General features: G+C 48.6%; 6 protein-coding genes across 6 annotated transcripts; all 6 read left to right on the top strand.

Annotated features, from left to right (window-relative positions):
• The first annotated feature begins 2,099 nt into the window (after nucleotides 1–2,099).
• Nucleotides 2,100–2,851, top strand: EV420DRAFT_1150360 (uncharacterized protein). The gene is made up of 4 exons (XM_060466094.1): nucleotides 2,100–2,205; nucleotides 2,258–2,332; nucleotides 2,387–2,449; nucleotides 2,514–2,851. Exons 2-4 carry the CDS (start codon nucleotides 2,261–2,263, stop codon nucleotides 2,706–2,708), a joined length of 330 nt encoding a protein of 109 aa, XP_060334486.1. The 5' UTR covers nucleotides 2,100–2,205; nucleotides 2,258–2,260; the 3' UTR covers nucleotides 2,709–2,851.
• Nucleotides 2,852–3,164: 313 nt separating this feature from the next.
• Nucleotides 3,165–4,272, top strand: EV420DRAFT_1228626 (uncharacterized protein; the record flags this gene model as incomplete). The annotated part of the gene is made up of 7 exons (XM_060466527.1): nucleotides 3,165–3,216; nucleotides 3,272–3,469; nucleotides 3,520–3,602; nucleotides 3,652–3,756; nucleotides 3,807–3,866; nucleotides 3,917–4,004; nucleotides 4,061–4,272. Coding segments are annotated over 7 exons (798 nt in total), but the record flags the coding sequence as incomplete, so codon positions are not given.
• Nucleotides 4,273–7,390: 3,118 nt separating this feature from the next.
• EV420DRAFT_1476779 (uncharacterized protein) lies at nucleotides 7,391–9,396 on the top strand (the record flags this gene model as incomplete). The annotated part of the gene is made up of 6 exons (XM_060469357.1): nucleotides 7,391–7,412; nucleotides 7,497–7,534; nucleotides 7,586–7,787; nucleotides 7,965–8,082; nucleotides 8,295–9,073; nucleotides 9,329–9,396. The coding sequence occupies 6 exons, from the start codon at nucleotides 7,391–7,393 to the stop codon at nucleotides 9,394–9,396; spliced, it is 1,227 nt and encodes a 408-aa protein (XP_060334484.1).
• A 1,164-nt stretch (nucleotides 9,397–10,560) lies between these two features.
• Nucleotides 10,561–11,851, top strand: EV420DRAFT_1149910 (uncharacterized protein). The gene is made up of 3 exons (XM_060466090.1): nucleotides 10,561–10,632; nucleotides 10,691–10,793; nucleotides 10,847–11,851. The coding sequence occupies exons 2-3, from the start codon at nucleotides 10,743–10,745 to the stop codon at nucleotides 11,480–11,482; spliced, it is 687 nt and encodes a 228-aa protein (XP_060334483.1). The 5' UTR covers nucleotides 10,561–10,632; nucleotides 10,691–10,742; the 3' UTR covers nucleotides 11,483–11,851.
• A 427-nt stretch (nucleotides 11,852–12,278) lies between these two features.
• Nucleotides 12,279–13,299, top strand: EV420DRAFT_1639103 (uncharacterized protein; the record flags this gene model as incomplete). Its single annotated transcript, XM_060476921.1, has 4 exons — nucleotides 12,279–12,368; nucleotides 12,427–12,543; nucleotides 12,597–12,776; nucleotides 12,841–13,299. 4 exons carry the CDS (start codon nucleotides 12,279–12,281, stop codon nucleotides 13,297–13,299), a joined length of 846 nt encoding a protein of 281 aa, XP_060334482.1.
• Nucleotides 13,300–16,105: 2,806 nt separating this feature from the next.
• EV420DRAFT_1233935 (uncharacterized protein) lies at nucleotides 16,106–16,351 on the top strand (the record flags this gene model as incomplete). The annotated part of the gene is made up of 1 exon (XM_060466562.1): nucleotides 16,106–16,351. A coding segment is annotated over one exon (246 nt), but the record flags the coding sequence as incomplete, so codon positions are not given.
• Nucleotides 16,352–16,728: the final 377 nt, after the last annotated feature.

Here is a 16,728-nt window from a genome sequence, read left to right as displayed (position 1 = left end):
AATATGTCTTAAAATCACCCTTTTCTGAGGAGAAAGGATTTTGTATTAATATATTCATTTCCAGTTCGACGAGACATGGTAGATACGAAACAAGATATCGGGAGCGAAAGGCGATGGTACTCATTTTGAAGCAACTGTCGTAGCAACTGACCAGATTGTTATCAGAGGAGAGATGCACAGCCTACAGGACGATAAGATGACGAAATACGAACCCTCTTCGCTGTCGCCTATCCGCGAGGTGTCCTCAATAGCTGCTAACAGTACTAGTGAACGATTAGATCATCGACAGATCCCGACTCGGACGATGCACACTCATGGTGAGACGCTGTTCGAGATTCCCGTTCGGTACCGGTCCCATCGAGTCTCGGATTAATCCAGACGTGACACCTAAAGTTTCGAGGGAGGCTTTAGAACAATTCAGATGCACGGCTATCAATCATTCGCTCTTAATAACTACCGATCGTATCCCCAAGGACAGCGGAAGAGTCGGGGCTCCAGCCTTAAATTCGGTCCACTTTGACGTACGGGCTGGTCCCCCGCTTCAGGGAGAGGGCCGTGGACTCTATGTAACCGGGCGATAACAGGGACCAGTAAGTACTTCCACAGAATTTCGCATCGTTTAGATATGGAAGCTGTACCAGTCCCCCGTCCTCCAGTGACGTCGACAACAGCAAGACTTACGTTGGTCAATGGGCATTCATAGTTCTGGAAGTTACGGCCCCACACAGAGCTGAAGGCCTAGTGGCCCAGGTAAAGCCGTAAAGACTTCTAGGACAAGCATTCATGTCACCTAGCTTCTTCGACGCCAGATAAATGCAGCCATGGTAAGTCGTCCATGCAAGCCAAGATGATCTGCACCTGGCTGATTTCTGGCCCATTCGCATCTGAAAGGACGACAAAACCCCCAGCCAGCAGGGTACTGCTGGTAGTGTCGTGTTATCTCCGTATCGCCTATGCCAGGGGATGAGGGTAGTCATTGTGAGCCGTCTCCGTGACCAAGGGTGTCCGTATGGATTATCAACCATGGGGTACTCACTGATCAAATGGAAGCCGTATCCAACCCAGACTAGAGGTCGGCTCGCGTCCCGATAGGCTTTGGCGATAGTCGACTGAAGGTCCAGGGGTGGCGGGCAGCCAGGTGAAGGTGAAGAAGTCAAAAATTTAGACGCCAATCGGGGAATTGAGAAGGGCGTTCGAGGACTTGGCAGAGAAAAAAAGATATCTACAGCCAGGCCCAGGGGATCCTATTCTTAAGGACAAGCAGAGACGCGAATTTGTGCTCTAGATCCTCCCGCAGTCGCGGTGATCATGGACACTGCCTTCTCGTTCGAAATTTACTCACTGAACATGTTCATTGGTCAGTATTTTGGTGCAATCACGATAGGCACAGAAGTTTGCGATTGTCGACCCCACTCGGGGAGAAGAACTTGCCGGCGGAAAAGTATGCCCAAAGAGAAGTGTTGTGCGGATGTCGGGGGATTGACTTGGTCAGGATACAAATCATCTGAGCTCGTATCAATTCCAGCATAATTCCTGAGAGAGAGACGACCGATACGAACCAGATTAACGAAAACCGATGACTTTTCTTCCAGTACTACTGCAAGAGTCGAATTTCAGCTATCTGGGTAAGGTCGGTTGTGATCTGGGTCCGAAGATCATGTTTAAGCGGAGCCTCTTTCAAGTTGGCAAGGATCTGAGAGATGCAATGATGCAACATGAGTCTTCGTCCATCCATGCCCGCCGTTCCTCTCTGCTCCGGATTGTATTCGCAGCGCAACCAGAGCAATAACAAATGCAACCTGCAATCCCATTCCGTCAGATGCGGACAAGAGATATTTATTTCTTCTTTCACGAGGACTTACAAAGAGTCGCACCCTGTGCCCAGCTTTTGATCCATCGCATCTTCAATGTGCAATCTCGGAACAGAAAGATCCTCATAGTGTTGGACGGCGAGCTATTAAGTACCAGGCACGGTCATGATGCATCGTGATATCGAGCTAAATTAACTCGACAAGGCCTGATTTGAGTGGCGATGTATAAAAAGCCGAGGAGAAGGCCAATGGGAATATGGACAGGTGCGGCCCAGCAAGGGACCGAGAGGCACCGAGAAGTACAAGGACAAGGGGCGGGTGATGACAAAGCCAACTCTGCTTCACTCAATCACCATCCTTGTCCTCCAATGCTCCGATTGATCTCTTCTAGAGCGTATGTATCTTTTGCAAAAATATGTACGGGTAAATGATAATGTGTAATGCAGGAAATGTTTTCTGTATTTGGGATTTGTACTTTACTGCTCTGGCACTTTTTGACTCTTGACTCCGACTTGAGCTGTGTGCGTGCAATAGCTGCAGTCATGATTAAAAACTCCAAAGATTCGATTGGACAGTCCGACTTCTCAAAGCTTCACAGACTGGAAGAAGATATCACCAGTGGTAGCTTCCTAAATGAGGTGACTGATTATTCATTCATATCCTCCTGAGTCCTCCTCTTGGTTCCTCACTTTATTCGGATAGACCACTGCTGTGTTATTCAAGGATAGCTGGGTCACATTATCAATGATACAATCCTGCAGCATGAGAGTATCAGTCTTCAACGGAGTCGAATTCATTCCCCATTGGTACACGCAAGCCTCGTCCGTAGTTTCTCCGATGCCCGACGTGTCCAGCAAATATCCAAGACGTGTTTTCCTTGTCGTTTCTCAGACTTAGTCAATGTCGTCCACGTCAACCCCATACTTACTCAACTGGTTTGTGGCATTTGATCGGCACACGTATCCATCTCTCGAATGACCCACGGTGGCGGTCCGCTGTTCGGGTTGTCCTTATTCTCAGGCAGTCCTTCTCGATCAATGAATAAGGCCAGCCGGGATTCGGGGGGGCATCAGCTGTGCAGTCCGAAGGTCGCTGAATTGGTGCATAGATATGTTTACGCCCGCAGGTTTCCACCGGTTTGTTCTCTCGCCCATCCCTTCATTCCAGGGTCCTTTCCAGACAAATGTCCCAGGCTCCTGATCGTCCATCCGTCGTATCCAGTACAACGTGTGTCCTTACAGTTGCTCTTTGAGGTGTTATTGCTGACTGGTTTGATTTCAGTACTGGCCCCTTGGTATGAGCGTCTATCTAGGGAAAGGAAGCCCCGAAATTTAACCTTTTGCTCGCCAGTTCATAGGGTATACAATGAATTGGGCTTTATATGGCGCACTGTGTGTCCAGACCTGTGCGTGTATCTGTATTCCAGCAACACCGTCCTCTCACTTACTCTTCGGCGGCAGACATCTACTACATTTCGTTCCCCAAGGACCCAATCCTATCGAAATTCCTGATATACCTCCTTTTGGCTTTGGAGACGCTACAAACCGTCCTCTTCACTATAGATTTATTTGATATATTTGCTGCGAATTTTGGACAAACCGACGTCCTCAACAACGTCCATACGTTATGGTTTTCTGTCCCGATAATGACAGGACTTAGTGCGTCCCTTACTTTGAATTGCAAGTGAACACTTATGAAATTCTCGTAGTTGGTGGCATTGTACAACTGTTTTATTGCTACCGGATATCGGTTTTGAGCAAATCCCGCGTGCTGGCGGCCTCCATAGGGGCGGTATGTCAGCTTCTCTCGCTTGGGAATCATCTAAGCGCAAAATGTCTAGATTTCCGTGGCCCAATTTGTGGCGGCAATAATTGAAGGACATCTGCAATATACATACGGTCTCTACTCTGTACAATCCCGGCGGAATTCCCTGGTACCTTGTCTAGTAAGTGCGGTCGTCGCAGTATTGGCGCTATTTAATATCCTACCTTTTAGGTTTGGCTTGCTGGAAGTGCTTTATGTGATATCATCATCGCGACTATTCAGACGTACTACGTAAGTAGTCCCTCCCTTTGTTTTCTCAGATACTTGAACGTGTTAACCAGCTGATCAAAATTGACGCGTCGTACAAAGCGACCCGTAATATGATAACGAGACTTGTGCGTATCACCATCGAAACTGGTGTTCTAACAGGTTAGTGGGTCTAATCCATCTTTGTCTTCCGTCATTTCATCGCGTCACCTATTCAGCGGCGGCGGCAACGGTAGTAGCGGTCTTCCTTGTGACTGACACACGGATGTACAATACTGCGCCGGCATTCTGTCTCGGGAAGTTATATACCAACGCTTTGCTTATGGTATTCAATAGCCGCACTCGATATCAATCACGACGCGATCAAGTTACCGACGCTGGAATTTTCTTCGCAAGGAATGCCGACATAGGAGGGGACACCAGCTTTTCCTCGCCCGAGCAGCTAGACACGTACAACAGCACTCTCACTTTGGATCGTCCAATCATTCCAGTACAAGTGTGTCATTTGACAAAGAGGGAGGTTGAGCCTGACATTTTCTTTGGAAGATTTCGCGGAACGCCGAGCCAAGCCCTTCACGAGAGAAGTATGACATCCCACCTCTCAAGTCTCGTCCATTAAGCAACAGCACATCCCACTTGAGCCCCCTCCAAGAGCACTTTGATCTCAAACCAACTCGTCCTTATACTCAGAGGCGGTCCAAGGAGACAATGTGCACATTCGATAGCAGTTTGGAGAGCTTTAGCTTTCCTCCAGTGGTGTCCAGGGAACGTTCACGCGATCGTCCGAATACAACAGATAGTTGTTCTCCGTTGATTGCTAGAAAGGACAGGCCAGATCGTTATTTCTCAGGTCCGGGCTCTTCCGAGAGTGGTTGTGCAGGGACTTCGGAAAGTTCGAGTCCAACGACAGACGTCTTTGTTCTTTCTCCTCCGAGAAAGCCTAGCGTCGTTTATCGTGGTTTGTCCGAACGTCCACGGTCACGTCTGCCTAGGACGTCGAGTCTTTCTCCGCAAGATTCTCCAATACCGCAATATATAGACATCCCTCATGCTATATGAGAGGGAATTGTATGGTACATTCTTTTTATAAGCCCTGGAGGACCTCTTTCTGATTTTATTTATGTCAACAGTGTCCTCTAGGTGATATGAAATGTATCCACTCACTCCCTATTATATATTTGTATCTATTACTTCCAATCGATTCCCAGCATTGCACAACTTCAGAAATCTATGCTTCCGAAATTCAAAGATGATATCAAAGAAACCCTACAAAAAATAGCCTATTTGTTTGCTGCAACCCAAAGACCGCCAACTGGAAGTCCTCGCAAGTGCACAGCAAAGAAAAAAGGGATCCCCCGACGACGCAAGCCGATACTGCAGTAGCAAGGTCATCGCGCCTCCGTGTTGCAAGCAGAGCACAGAGAACAAGGGCGGCAAAAATTAGATAACCAATACGGGAGGCGGTGCCTCCGTAATAGTGGTTAAACTATTAAGAACAGATACTACACTTGATCTAAGCCAAAAGGCCAGAGTGGTAAGGAATCAGGATGTCGGGATGCGCTTTTTGTACCGCGGAATTTTGAGCGCACAGACCATATCTACTTTTGGCCTTCTCGGAAGTCGGGCTGGTTCCGCCACATCCTTTCGCCATAGCCTCAACTACACAATCAAAAGGTAAGAAGGATGCCTGCACTTATAGCAGTAAATGCCCTCGGAACCTTAGCTTCATCGTCGATGCATGGTTGGGAGATTGTCGCTCCATCCTAGTTTCAAAGTTCCGATTCCTTCCGGGGGGGGCGCGTCAACAGAATCAGCACGAACTTCGGGGCCGATAGATGGCAGTCGCCTATGTCATGCCTGGACGTCTAGAGCGTCTTTGTTCTCTTCCTGCGTCTTGCTCTGTCACCGCAACGCCACAAGCGGACCCAAGAATGAGTTACGGCTTTGGTGCAGGGATTCTCAGTCGCTTGAAAGGCCGCACTATAGTAATAAATAGGGCGTCGGCGGAGCACATGTGAGTATTGTTTTCTCGGGCATACTAATGGATAGCCTTTCTCACAGTTCTGGGAGGAATGCGCCTGTTCTTTGGTCAGTATTAGATCCCAACAACATAAAGCTCATAGAACAACGCCTCAACACATAGCCTCATTGCACATGAGCTTCGGTACAGCTTCTATAAGGTGGCTCTTTGCCCTGAGGTCTGTGGCACATCTGCGAAGAATACCGTGCTTCAAGTTTCAAGTAGCCTCACTGTCTACGTACCGCGTGATATGACACTTCTTGGGATCAAATCTCTCGATGGGTCCTTTTCTCTCTCTCCGTGACCGACTCTATTCTGCCCGTATGGTTTACGTCGCTCGGCATCACGCAGTTAAACGCGCCTTCCGATGGATTTTCATGAGAAAGACCTTTGCCAGGCACATAGCTTACTCCCGAACTCAACCCTTCCTTATTCGCTACAGTTCGAGTACGACATACTCTGGCCCCAGTCTGCGAACCCATTCCGAAGGCAGGATATGCCGACAAAGTCAACGTAACACCGTGGGCTTAGAACACGATATGGAACAGCTGGGCGAACCATTACGATGCATCCCTGAGGCGATACGGACCTCCTCTTCCGCGTCCTAAGCAATCATCTTTAACGGTCGAGTCTTTCTCCAGATGGAATTCCGTCCTCTGAGGAACCACTCTCAGGCGTTGCAGGGATGAAAGAGATTGTCCAAGGCTCCAGGAACGTCTGCGGTGTTATCAAAGGGTTCTGACGCTGTATGTCCCTGTCTCTGTTCTTTGTCGGGACAATTGAGAATTCTTCTGACATGGGTTTGAAATTTTCTGAGCTTCGAGGTAAACGTGTGAACAACGTTACGATGTTGACGGGGCGTGTACACCGGCCCTAGCAAGACGTCTTTGGTCTTCCTATTCTGATGCAGAAAACGGTGCATACAGTATCTGTGTTGAAAGCTAACTCCAGCACAGGATCGGGATTCTCTTAGGATGGAAGAAAGGATATTTTTGCCTTTTTTTCGCACTGACAGTTGTTTTCATTTGCTTCGCCGCCAATCTTCGGCGGTATCACTTCTCTTCCGCCAATGCTCTTCTTTTTGATTGTACCCTACCTCAGGCCCCATATCCCTCGAATTTCTTTGGAGGATAGAAATCTTTCCCAAACGTCCAGACGTATCGGGCATTCTTCATTCGGCCCGACCCAGGTTTATCTCACCTGCGCCCCTACTTAACCTGACTTCACTGTCAATGTCAAGTCATGCGAACGTCTTTCCAAGTCACTTGCAATCAACTTGCAATATGCATGTTTTGATTGGTATTCTTAGTATAAGCAGCCGAGGGAAGGATTTCAACAATATGGCATGCAGAGTTTGTTTTTAATTCGACTTCTGCCAAACAAGCAAAGGTGCGAGCTCGAAACTGAAAGGTTTGAAGCTACGAGTGCGATACGCGAGAGTAAGCCGGGCCCGGTGGAGGTACGTAATACTCACGTGATGTCTCGGCTGCCGGGACCGGCACGGCCATGATGGTCCAGGAAGCTCAACATGGCCCTTGTCCTCATTGCCAGTCCGCTCTCGCTCAAAAAAGCAATACACGATGCCTAGTAACTGTTGCCGTCGAACTGCTACTCTGCAACATCTACCGGGATAGCCGACACTGACGGTTTTGGTATCCTCAAGTCACCCTCAGTAAGTTTTACTGAGGAAAATAGTCCAAAGTATTTACTCAATGATTCTTAGGCATTGAACAATGGTGCCGTTAAATACTCGCAACTCAAGAATGGCGCATCCCTCTGTGGAAAATCAGTACAAAATCACTGGCTGATGGTGGAGCCTGAAGCGAGCTCCTCCCGCTCAATTTTTGCGAGCCATCACGCTTCTCGGCTATCTGTTCTGAGTAGAACACAATCAAGAGCAGTCTGGAACTATCTTAATATCATCAGTAAGTCTATTCCTTCGACCCTTCTCTGAGGCTCAGTTGTGCCGTTAACCGAGGGACGTTAAACATTACAGAATCTTGAGACGCTATTCTAGACAATCTCGTGATACACGGCGCTTTTATGTGCCCATCTGTAACATCTGTTAGATGACATCTTATCGCGTGACCTGCGAGCTTTAGGAATGGCTTGGAAGATAATCATCAGTGGCGATCAATGGCGTTTGGTGGGCGCACCTTACCCATTCCCCAACACCTTCACAGCGTATGCTTTGCCACCGCCATCACTGATACAACAACAGTACGTACCGCTCCCTGGACCGGCATTGCCTTATTGACGGACACACCAATTCATATAGAACATTCGATGCCAATCATGCCATCCTATCATTTAGTTCCGTATGCGCAATGCAAGCCGTGGCTCTGTATTCCACAGAGCCCTAGTAGTCGGCCTTCGTTTTTAATTTCCCAGACGCCAGACCTCCCTGCGGAACTGATACATTGTATCTTCAGGGAGAACAGAGGTGATGTTGGTACGCTTCGATCGTGTGCTCTGGTGTGCCGATCTTGGGCACCTATTGCGCAGAGTTATCTCTACGAAACACTACGCCTCATCATCAAAGTTTCCCCACCTTGTCGATTCTCTCCCGTACCCCGCATCACCCGAATCACCCCAGATGTTAGTTCCTTGCGTCGAATAAGGTCATCCCAACATCTCACCGCATTCATCAAGACCGTATCGTTAGATATCCATCCATCGAAGACCCCTTGGCCTGGTCTCTCAAGATCGTCGAGGGTCCACTTCCATCTGTCGGAACTCTTTCTTACTTTGACCAATGTGCGACATCTAATCTACGTCAACGCGATGCCTCAAACGCCGTTCCTCAAAATCATCTCGGCTCCTACGATCATCTTAACTTCACGCAAGCTCGTCTCTATCTCAGTCGCCAACGCCCCGTTTGATGACTTGTTCATCTTACTGTTGCATGCAACCAACAGGCCAAAATTGTGTCTTGGAAATATCACTTTGAGTGGACCTAGAGATGGGCTCCGCATCCTTCACCGCTTAACGTTCAAATCTCTAGCTGTGTACGGTGACCACATGTCCCTAGCGGACGTCGGCTCTCCCCTGCACTCGGTTCTCGAGTTCGAGAAGCTGACACAACTTCATATCGCATTTCGCAAGACAACGTCGTTTTTCGAAGATAGTGGTGCTATATCCACAGCTGAGACATTGATTCGACGATTCAAGGATACGCTGGAGACTCTTACTTTAAATATGTATCTCTATGGTAAGTGATTATCTGCAGCTCAATAATCAATCCCATTGACGCAGTGATTGCAGCGCCTCTATTAACACTCGTTACCGCAAAAAAGATCCGCCACCTAAAGTTCGAACTGTACTCGATGAAGTGGGAATTGTGGCTGAGAAATTGGCTCAACTGGCTCATCGACTCCTTTTCACCTTCGAACCTACCTGAAGACATCGAACTCGAAGAATGCACCTTCACTCTGACCGGATTCTCGCACAACAGTGACCTTTATAGGTACGCCTCACATTGGTGCCAATTGGATTCAGTTCTGGCTTCGCGCTGCCACATACGGCGATTGGTAGTACAACTTCAACCGGTCTACCCTGGGTTACCGTCGCCATCTGTCAAACTCGTCGAAGCATTATTTCCCTTTGTGCGCTCCTCTGCCACGCTGGTCGTAGAAAAATTAGGTCTACCGACGGTCTTAGATTTGACAGAACTTTCCTTGTCGGATGTGTGATGGTGATTTAAACACGCCTCAACGTCTAGGCATACATGTAAGCTGCAACTCTTCTGCTCTGCCTAACTGCGGTCATTGATGCGATTGTGCTCCAGCAAAAGTGCCGTTAATTATTCGTCCCTCCGGCAAATCAAAAGTTGTGGCCGGAGTATCATGTTCTCATTCCCTCTGTTTCGGTGTCTGCCACCTCGGATACCAAAATTCATATACATTCAAACATCTGACAACGCCATCGGTATAAAGAGACTCGGTACCTTAATTCCAGGATCTATGATCATTCCTCGTTTCTCCGTTTTACGCTGGCACTAGCACCAACTGGCGTCTTTCCGTGGTCAGTAATCCGTAGCTACAGAATTGCGATTTACTTACTCTTCTGCCAGCTCGGCAATGCACTCACAACTTTCCGCGCGCCGCTACATATACATTCTGACCGAACAATACTTGATGTTCTGAAATACACCTTAGAGCACTCAAGCGCGATTCATCTAGATGCTTGAACAGCGGCTTCGCCAAATTCTGATGAAGACTCATGCCATTGGCAATCCGGACATTTCTTCTCGGAAAATTTTGTCTGTCGGGGATTATCTGGTTATACGTGACCGTTATATGCCAACGACTGACACACGTCGCTCATGCCTCTATCTAAATGCGCCACGGTCTCAATCATCTTCGGAGCCTCAGAACGGGCCCGAGTCTCTCTCCAAGACCTTCTGCAGGCTCCGAAATTTGCGGGTGCATTTCGATGTATGTTCTTTACTCCCGCGAAGGTTTCTGTCTCTATCCTCTCATGCGCCACAGTTCATCCTAATATCGATAAGGCAACTGGGGTCGAGCTATCGTAAGGTGGGCTCTACGGCCTCTTTACCTACCTCATCCCGGTAATTCAGCCTCGTGTCTTGTATTCCTGTTACCACCTCGAGTCGAGGCCTTAGCAACGCTCTCGCACGTGATACCTGCTAAGCCATTCTTGAATGCGTCTTCCCACATTATGTAGAGACGTGATTTGCTACCGCCGCTCTGGGTCATCTATACTTTGACCCATTCCTTCTTTCTCTCGCGAGCTGCACGTCTCCCATAGGTATGTAGGCCGCTCGAATCGCATTGACCTCTACTGACACACTGCGTGTACATCACAGCAACTCTGTCCAGTGGATCTCTGCTCCATACTTTTCTTCGTACTCTATCAGCATGAACATGCTGCAATCTACAAGCTCTGCTACAAGACTGTCTTCATACCCGGTATACAGTGCTTTCCATGCGGTAGCATCCCTTCTAATTACCTCCACCAGCAGAGCTCCTCTACATGCCTAACGTCAGAAACCGACCGCAGGTGGTCAGAAATCGTTCCTCCGAAGAATGCGCTCACCTTCGCCGTTGTATGGGATCCAGAAGAGGATATGGTGGCTTTCTCCGGAGCTCACTTGCTCGATTCGGAATTTACAGACGTCGAGCCTGACTGTCCCACCGATGCCAGTTCGTTCGATGCTTCGAGTACCCTTGCATGGTTTAGGAATCATCATGACTTCCTCTTTGATGATGAAACTGATCGGCGGACGAGAGGCAGAACTCAGACTTCTTCTACAATTGGCGGGTTGGATGTGTACATCAGGAGCTCAAGAATAGGAATGGGATGCACGAGGACGAGCGTCAACAAACATTTCTCGTGTTTGGGCGAGCTCAACCGGGATATTAGATTTGATCCACGTACGGAATTTGCGAAGAGGTGGGAACAGGTTTTGGACCGTGATCAGGACACGGTTGTCGAGCTGGATGAAGTGGACGATGAAGATGAAGGGTTCTACGATACTGTGGATCCAGGTCTTCCGAGGGTGCGTTCGTCCCATTTATTCTTGGGACGCCCAAGAATGACATCCATCCTCAGTTGTCGCATGTCAGTGTCAATAGTGATGATAGCTGGTTGCAACTAGAGGCCCCAGAAGACTACGTCTTTCCTCCGGTGCAACGACACAGACTGTTGAGGAAACCGCGGCCTCGCCCAGTAAATCACACGCATGCTCTCCAGCAAGATGGCTGTAGTTGCGATCCTTCCATTCCACGTGAAGAAGGATGCCGCCTGTTCAAATTCCTGTCTAGGTGGAGGAGAGAGAAGGAGTCGTGGGTGTGTATTGAGGTGACGAAAGAGATCACCCAGACGTTCGTCTAACTCGCTCCTTTACGGTCATCAATTTATTCTACGAGGACCATTTTTTGTATCCCCAGCGGGGATCCTTATACTTATCATGTAGGATTAGTGTATGTTGAGTGTATGGCATTGTATTTTACCGCTTTGACGTTCCCCAAGCGCCTGCGGCACCGACTTTACGAAACAGGACCTATCACGTGTAAGTTTTCCGATTTCTCGTAGAACAATCCACGCAACATTAATTCGCATCCACCACGCAAAGTGTGTGATAGATTCATTCTTGCCACTCCGAATCTACGTATACTACTGTCGATCTCGTTCCTTCGTCTAAATCTATCACGACTCCATCCTTACTCGGAATGTTTCCGCCAATGGCCGAGTCTCTGACATGTCGCAACGTTTCCCACCAGTATCAGCGGTACCTAAGGCCTCATGCAGAAACACGACTCTTTATAACCTAAATGGAGCTTCTCTTTCGGAATGACCGAGATTTTTCGACTTTCTTTCCTTCTATTTTTGCCTACTACAGGGCAAGGGGCGCTAGGACTCCCTCCCTTCTTAAAGCCTAGAAATTCCGAGCGATGCTATACTCCCCAGCCCGCGACACCCCCAACACTCTTGATAGTCCAAAGATGAAGTTCCGACCTTTTCTGCCCAAACTCAACATCAAGGTATTCCTCGTTCAGAAAAAGTGTTTATATATTTAAGTCTCTAAACCTGGCCTCTAAGCGAGCGGCAACTGCGGAAAATGACGTCGATTCTAAATCTACAGGGAGCATCACTCCCACTTTGGCCTATTACTGTCCTCCACCTGAGGTCGATATTCCGGCTCGGACGCGGAAAGAGGTATGTAGCAGACACTTTCAGCCCAGGACTACTTCTGACGAGAAAACATCTAGCAACCGCCCCGTCCTCCGACTCCTACATCTCGACTAACCTTTCTTGCAATTTGGGATCCAGATTCCCAGCGGTATACCCTGCCTCATGTGCCACCTGAAGACCAAGTACCTGATAATGATGGCCGTTTTCAATTTGATTCACGCCTTGGTCAAGGGCATCCGGATTGTGAACCTCACCTGGTCTGCTATATTTCATATTTTTCTAGCTATTTTCAGAAATCTGATATGTTTTCATCATATGCAGTCCTCTCGTTTCTCAACTTCTACAACGTCGACTTCCAACTTCATCACTGTCTCTCACTCACAGACGACGCTACCATTCCCTAATCCTCGCAGCTCCAGCCTCAGACAATATACTGCCACACCGCCACCGCCACCCTCTTTTCCCCTTCCACGAAATAAACCGCGTGAACGTATAGGATCCAGCGCGGCTAGTACTGCTCATTCTACCATCTCTATCGCGTCCCTTTTATCGCGTCGTCCGACCCTTCACTCACGGCCTGGCACTCCAAGCTCAGTGAAGACCAGACCTTCAACACCGAAGAGCCGACCGTCGACCCCGGCTCGTCCTCGTACGTCTTCCGGTGCACACTCCCCTTTGAGTTTCATCAAACGGCGAGTATCTTCTGCCAAGGAAGCGGAGGACGCATGGGTAAGCTTAGATGTGGAATGTGTTATTCGAGAAAGGATTATACGCATCTGATGAACGTCAACCTATACAAGTAAATGTACGATTAGGATAACTTCCGAGTTTCTCTCTTTTTTACCAGTACTCTACCTGCATGTATACTTATTGCAAATAGAACCTTAATAGTCATTTTGAGTAACATCACTTTACAACCAATCGGTGGATGCATGTTTGAAGTTCTTTAATTTATGCAGGTGATAGGAATTCCTCCGTGCATCACATGAAAGCATTGCTGGGACAACGCGGAGTCCGGGACAATGAACTTCGACCATCGGCAATGTCCTATCGATTGAATATCGATTGATGGATATCGGATACAGTGCCTTATTATGCCTCGCCAACAGCTCGAGTTCTGAGTGTCCCGCCACCTTTACACCTCCGTCTGTTCGCTTCTTGATTACCCCTTCTTGACCAACATCATTGCCGCGTTCTGCTTGCCCCGCCCATCTGCGGATACTCTCCTCATCAAGGCACAACAACAGTGAGGCTTAAGGGACCTTCTCCATCCGCTGTCAAGCGAAATGCGCCACGGCCGCCGACGGATTGAATATAGAGCAAATAGCCTGTAAGCAATGAGCATTGCTGTCGTGGGCAGTGGAACGCCGAGTCTTCGCCTGAACGTCCTATACTCTGCAGCTTCGAAGCAAATTTACTATTGATTGATCCTTAGGCCAGCGCGGAAAGAGAGCATCGACTTCTCTGTCTAGCGACAAGCTAGCATCTCCACAGCACGATCGTAGGTCATCCATCGTCACATCTGGTAGGAATGCGGCACCAATAGAAGTCGGTCTTGACTGCAATCTGAGAGACCGTCATGATACGCCTATCATCAAATTTATCACCCGCCACATCCTTTCATCATTTTCTCCACTCTCGCCTCGTCCAAAGTTCTCCTCGTTTTCTGAGCACTGTTAAACCGTTATTCAGCGTGGTGTCCAAACCAGAGTCGATAGCCATCTGGTCTAGAATACTTCTGCGTCTTCTGACTCGTCGGCGGATTAGTACTTTATCTCCCTTCGACGTCCTTCAGCCGAAAGCTCAACTTCAGCGAATTCCTCAAGGGTGACAGGGGATGATGATATCTTCTGGTGGGAAGTATCTTGGGTTAACTTACGGCCGGTCAGCTTTGGCTTCTTCAACGCCATCTATCCCGCGCGGCGCTCGGTCCTATATTTATGAAAGTGACTGTCTGTAGTTCCATCGGTGAGGAAGAACAAAATAAGCATCGTTCACAAATCCCTGTAGTCGCTTGTAAGATACTCCGAATACAAACAACGGTCTTCAGGACGGACTGCTGACGGAGGCTATCCTCCGTCTCTGAGTGTTTGCATCGATATTGACCTATGCATATCCTTGAGTTGAGGGAAAGTCGGACCGCCCAGGACCTCTTCCGAGCTGAGCTTGATAAGGCGAGCATTAGGACTCTGCCGAAACAACGTTAATGTCGAATGGCCTTGTAAATGTGAGGCGGATGTTCAATCCGAAGCACTGGAATACTCCACATGTGGAGCAGTAGCTTCACGTCCTGACATTCCCCTCATCATATGCCACAAGCGAACCAGGGGCGACCATCCTCCTCTGACGGCCTTTCCCCATCCTGATTAGCCATTCTTCGCTGAACGCAAACGGGCATTGATGCTTCTTCCTCAGAATATGGTATGAGTGTATAGCAGCCAAAGACACCATGACGGTGGGCTGTGCATCGACAGACCAGACTTATTGAAAAGGGACTTTGGCTCGGCAGAAACTTCCACAGATTCGGCACAATAAGCTTCGTCCCTGAAGCGTGCTGTATTCTCAGCAGAGTTTTTCGCCCTCCCTCAGACGTTCCGTTCTGCCTCCAGCGTTTCGGTCCCCCGTCTCCCATGACCCAGGCAACGTCACAAAACGTCTTTGTGAAGGGGGCTATTACGCTCTGACTCCACGAAAGATTGGAAAGCCTTGGCCTCCTTTCTTAATCTTCGACATACGAATCGAGTCTGAAGTCAGGCAAGTACTTCGAGCATAGTGCGAACGCGACGGAACCTCTAAACTCGTCCTCATCCGAAAAAAAGGAAAGTTGTTGGGAAGGGTGAATCTGACTATATGGGCCATTGCAAGGGTCATTGAAGAGATCGAGCATGTTGCAAAGAGTGTAAGCGGCGGTCTTCAGCCTACTCGTTTTGCAATGCACTTTGAGACATCCGTTGATATTGACATTGGTTCTCACCGTCTGTCAAGATGCGTATTCTGTTGCTGATGGATCCCAGTTTGGCGAAGCAGTCGTATCGAACATGGGAACGTCGTTGTCATCATTCACAATAAATTCTCTATTTACCGAATCTATGCTGAACAAGTTATAAACTCAGTCACGGAGAGGAAGGAGGATACTCACTTGATTCCACTCTTCAGCTATCTCAAGGAAGAGGGCGACTACCCTTGACACGGCGGAGCGGATGATACAAATTGCTCCTCATTTGAGGCGGACGCGTTGTTTACGCGGTAACCAGTGTTACTCCAATCTCGCGCGCAGGAGCTATCTGGTCCTTAGCATAGGTCTTGGCTGCTGGTATCCCTTCGGTATATGCGATATAATCTGCGATTCCCCGCGATTTATGCTAGTTGCTATAAGTATCTGCTCTGGAGCGAAAAGCGAGCGCACGCCGCCACGTATACTTCCGAGTTCAAGGTTGTCCGGCTTCGCCGAGCTCCACGTAGACGACCACAGCCTAGGCGTTTATTTATCATATATATGTTGCCGTGTCCTACAAAGGTAGTTAGCGATCAGGTATCCATGAATACCAATGACCGGAGTCAGACTCGCCTAGTATCCTTCTATACACCAATGATCCACGTCGAGGTTGCTCTCCACAGGCGATGTAATCGCTGGTATATCGTCTATCCCCGCGCGTACGGCATGGCAGACGGCTGGAAGCTCTTCGCTCCTCTGAACCAACCCCAGCTCTCTGATACTAGCATTGCACTCCCAAAACAAAGTTTACGCCACCGTTTCTGGTTCCGCGAATCCCCCAACACCACGTTAGCGGATCTGCTTGCTGCAACGCCACCGATTTTGAAGGTTACGGGGACAACGAGAAGAGTGAAGGTTGAGGATAGGGAAATAGAAGAGCCACAGGTTGAAGTTTTGCTCAGCGAAGAGCAACTGTGTCAGAGATGTGCATATTGTGGATGCTGGGAATATTCGTATACTGGAGAAATCAGATACGAAAAGATCGCGCAACGAGGAGAAGACGGGGTCTACTGGTGCGGGGTGAGTAGCCTTTGAGAACCGGGTGTGACGGGTACTGAAGCGGTTGTCTCGCAGCAATGCTACAGAGCAACAAGTTTGCTTAACTCGAATTCTGCTTGGTGGAAGAATCCGTCACAAGTGACCGACTATCCTTATTTTCAGTATAAGATGGGGAAAAGGTAGTAGCACATACCTGGGAGAGTAGTATTTTCACG

The sequence above is a fragment of the Desarmillaria tabescens genome, assembly GCF_030435595.1.
Source record: "Desarmillaria tabescens strain CCBAS 213 chromosome Unknown EV420scaffold_8, whole genome shotgun sequence".
Taxonomy (NCBI): domain Eukaryota; kingdom Fungi; phylum Basidiomycota; class Agaricomycetes; order Agaricales; family Physalacriaceae; genus Desarmillaria; species Desarmillaria tabescens.
The sequence above is the reverse complement of the archived record's forward strand: the minus strand, read 5'-3'. Positions and strand labels throughout refer to the sequence as shown.

Excerpts from the sequence above, each read along its gene's own strand:
- EV420DRAFT_1149910 (XM_060466090.1), top strand. The coding sequence starts at position 10,743 with ATGAACATGCTGCAATCTACAAGCTCTGCTACAAGACTGTCTTCATAC. Across the intron at positions 10,794-10,846 it reads CAAGACTGTCTTCATACCCG|AGCTCCTCTACATGCCTAAC; the intron begins GTATACAGTGCT and ends CTCCACCAGCAG.
- EV420DRAFT_1150360 (XM_060466094.1), top strand. The coding sequence starts at position 2,261 with ATGTTTTCTGTATTTGGGATTTGTACTTTACTGCTCTGGCACTTTTTG. Across the intron at positions 2,333-2,386 it reads TTGACTCCGACTTGAGCTGT|TCCGACTTCTCAAAGCTTCA; the intron begins GTGCGTGCAATA and ends TCGATTGGACAG. Across the intron at positions 2,450-2,513 it reads GTGGTAGCTTCCTAAATGAG|ACCACTGCTGTGTTATTCAA; the intron begins GTGACTGATTAT and ends TTATTCGGATAG.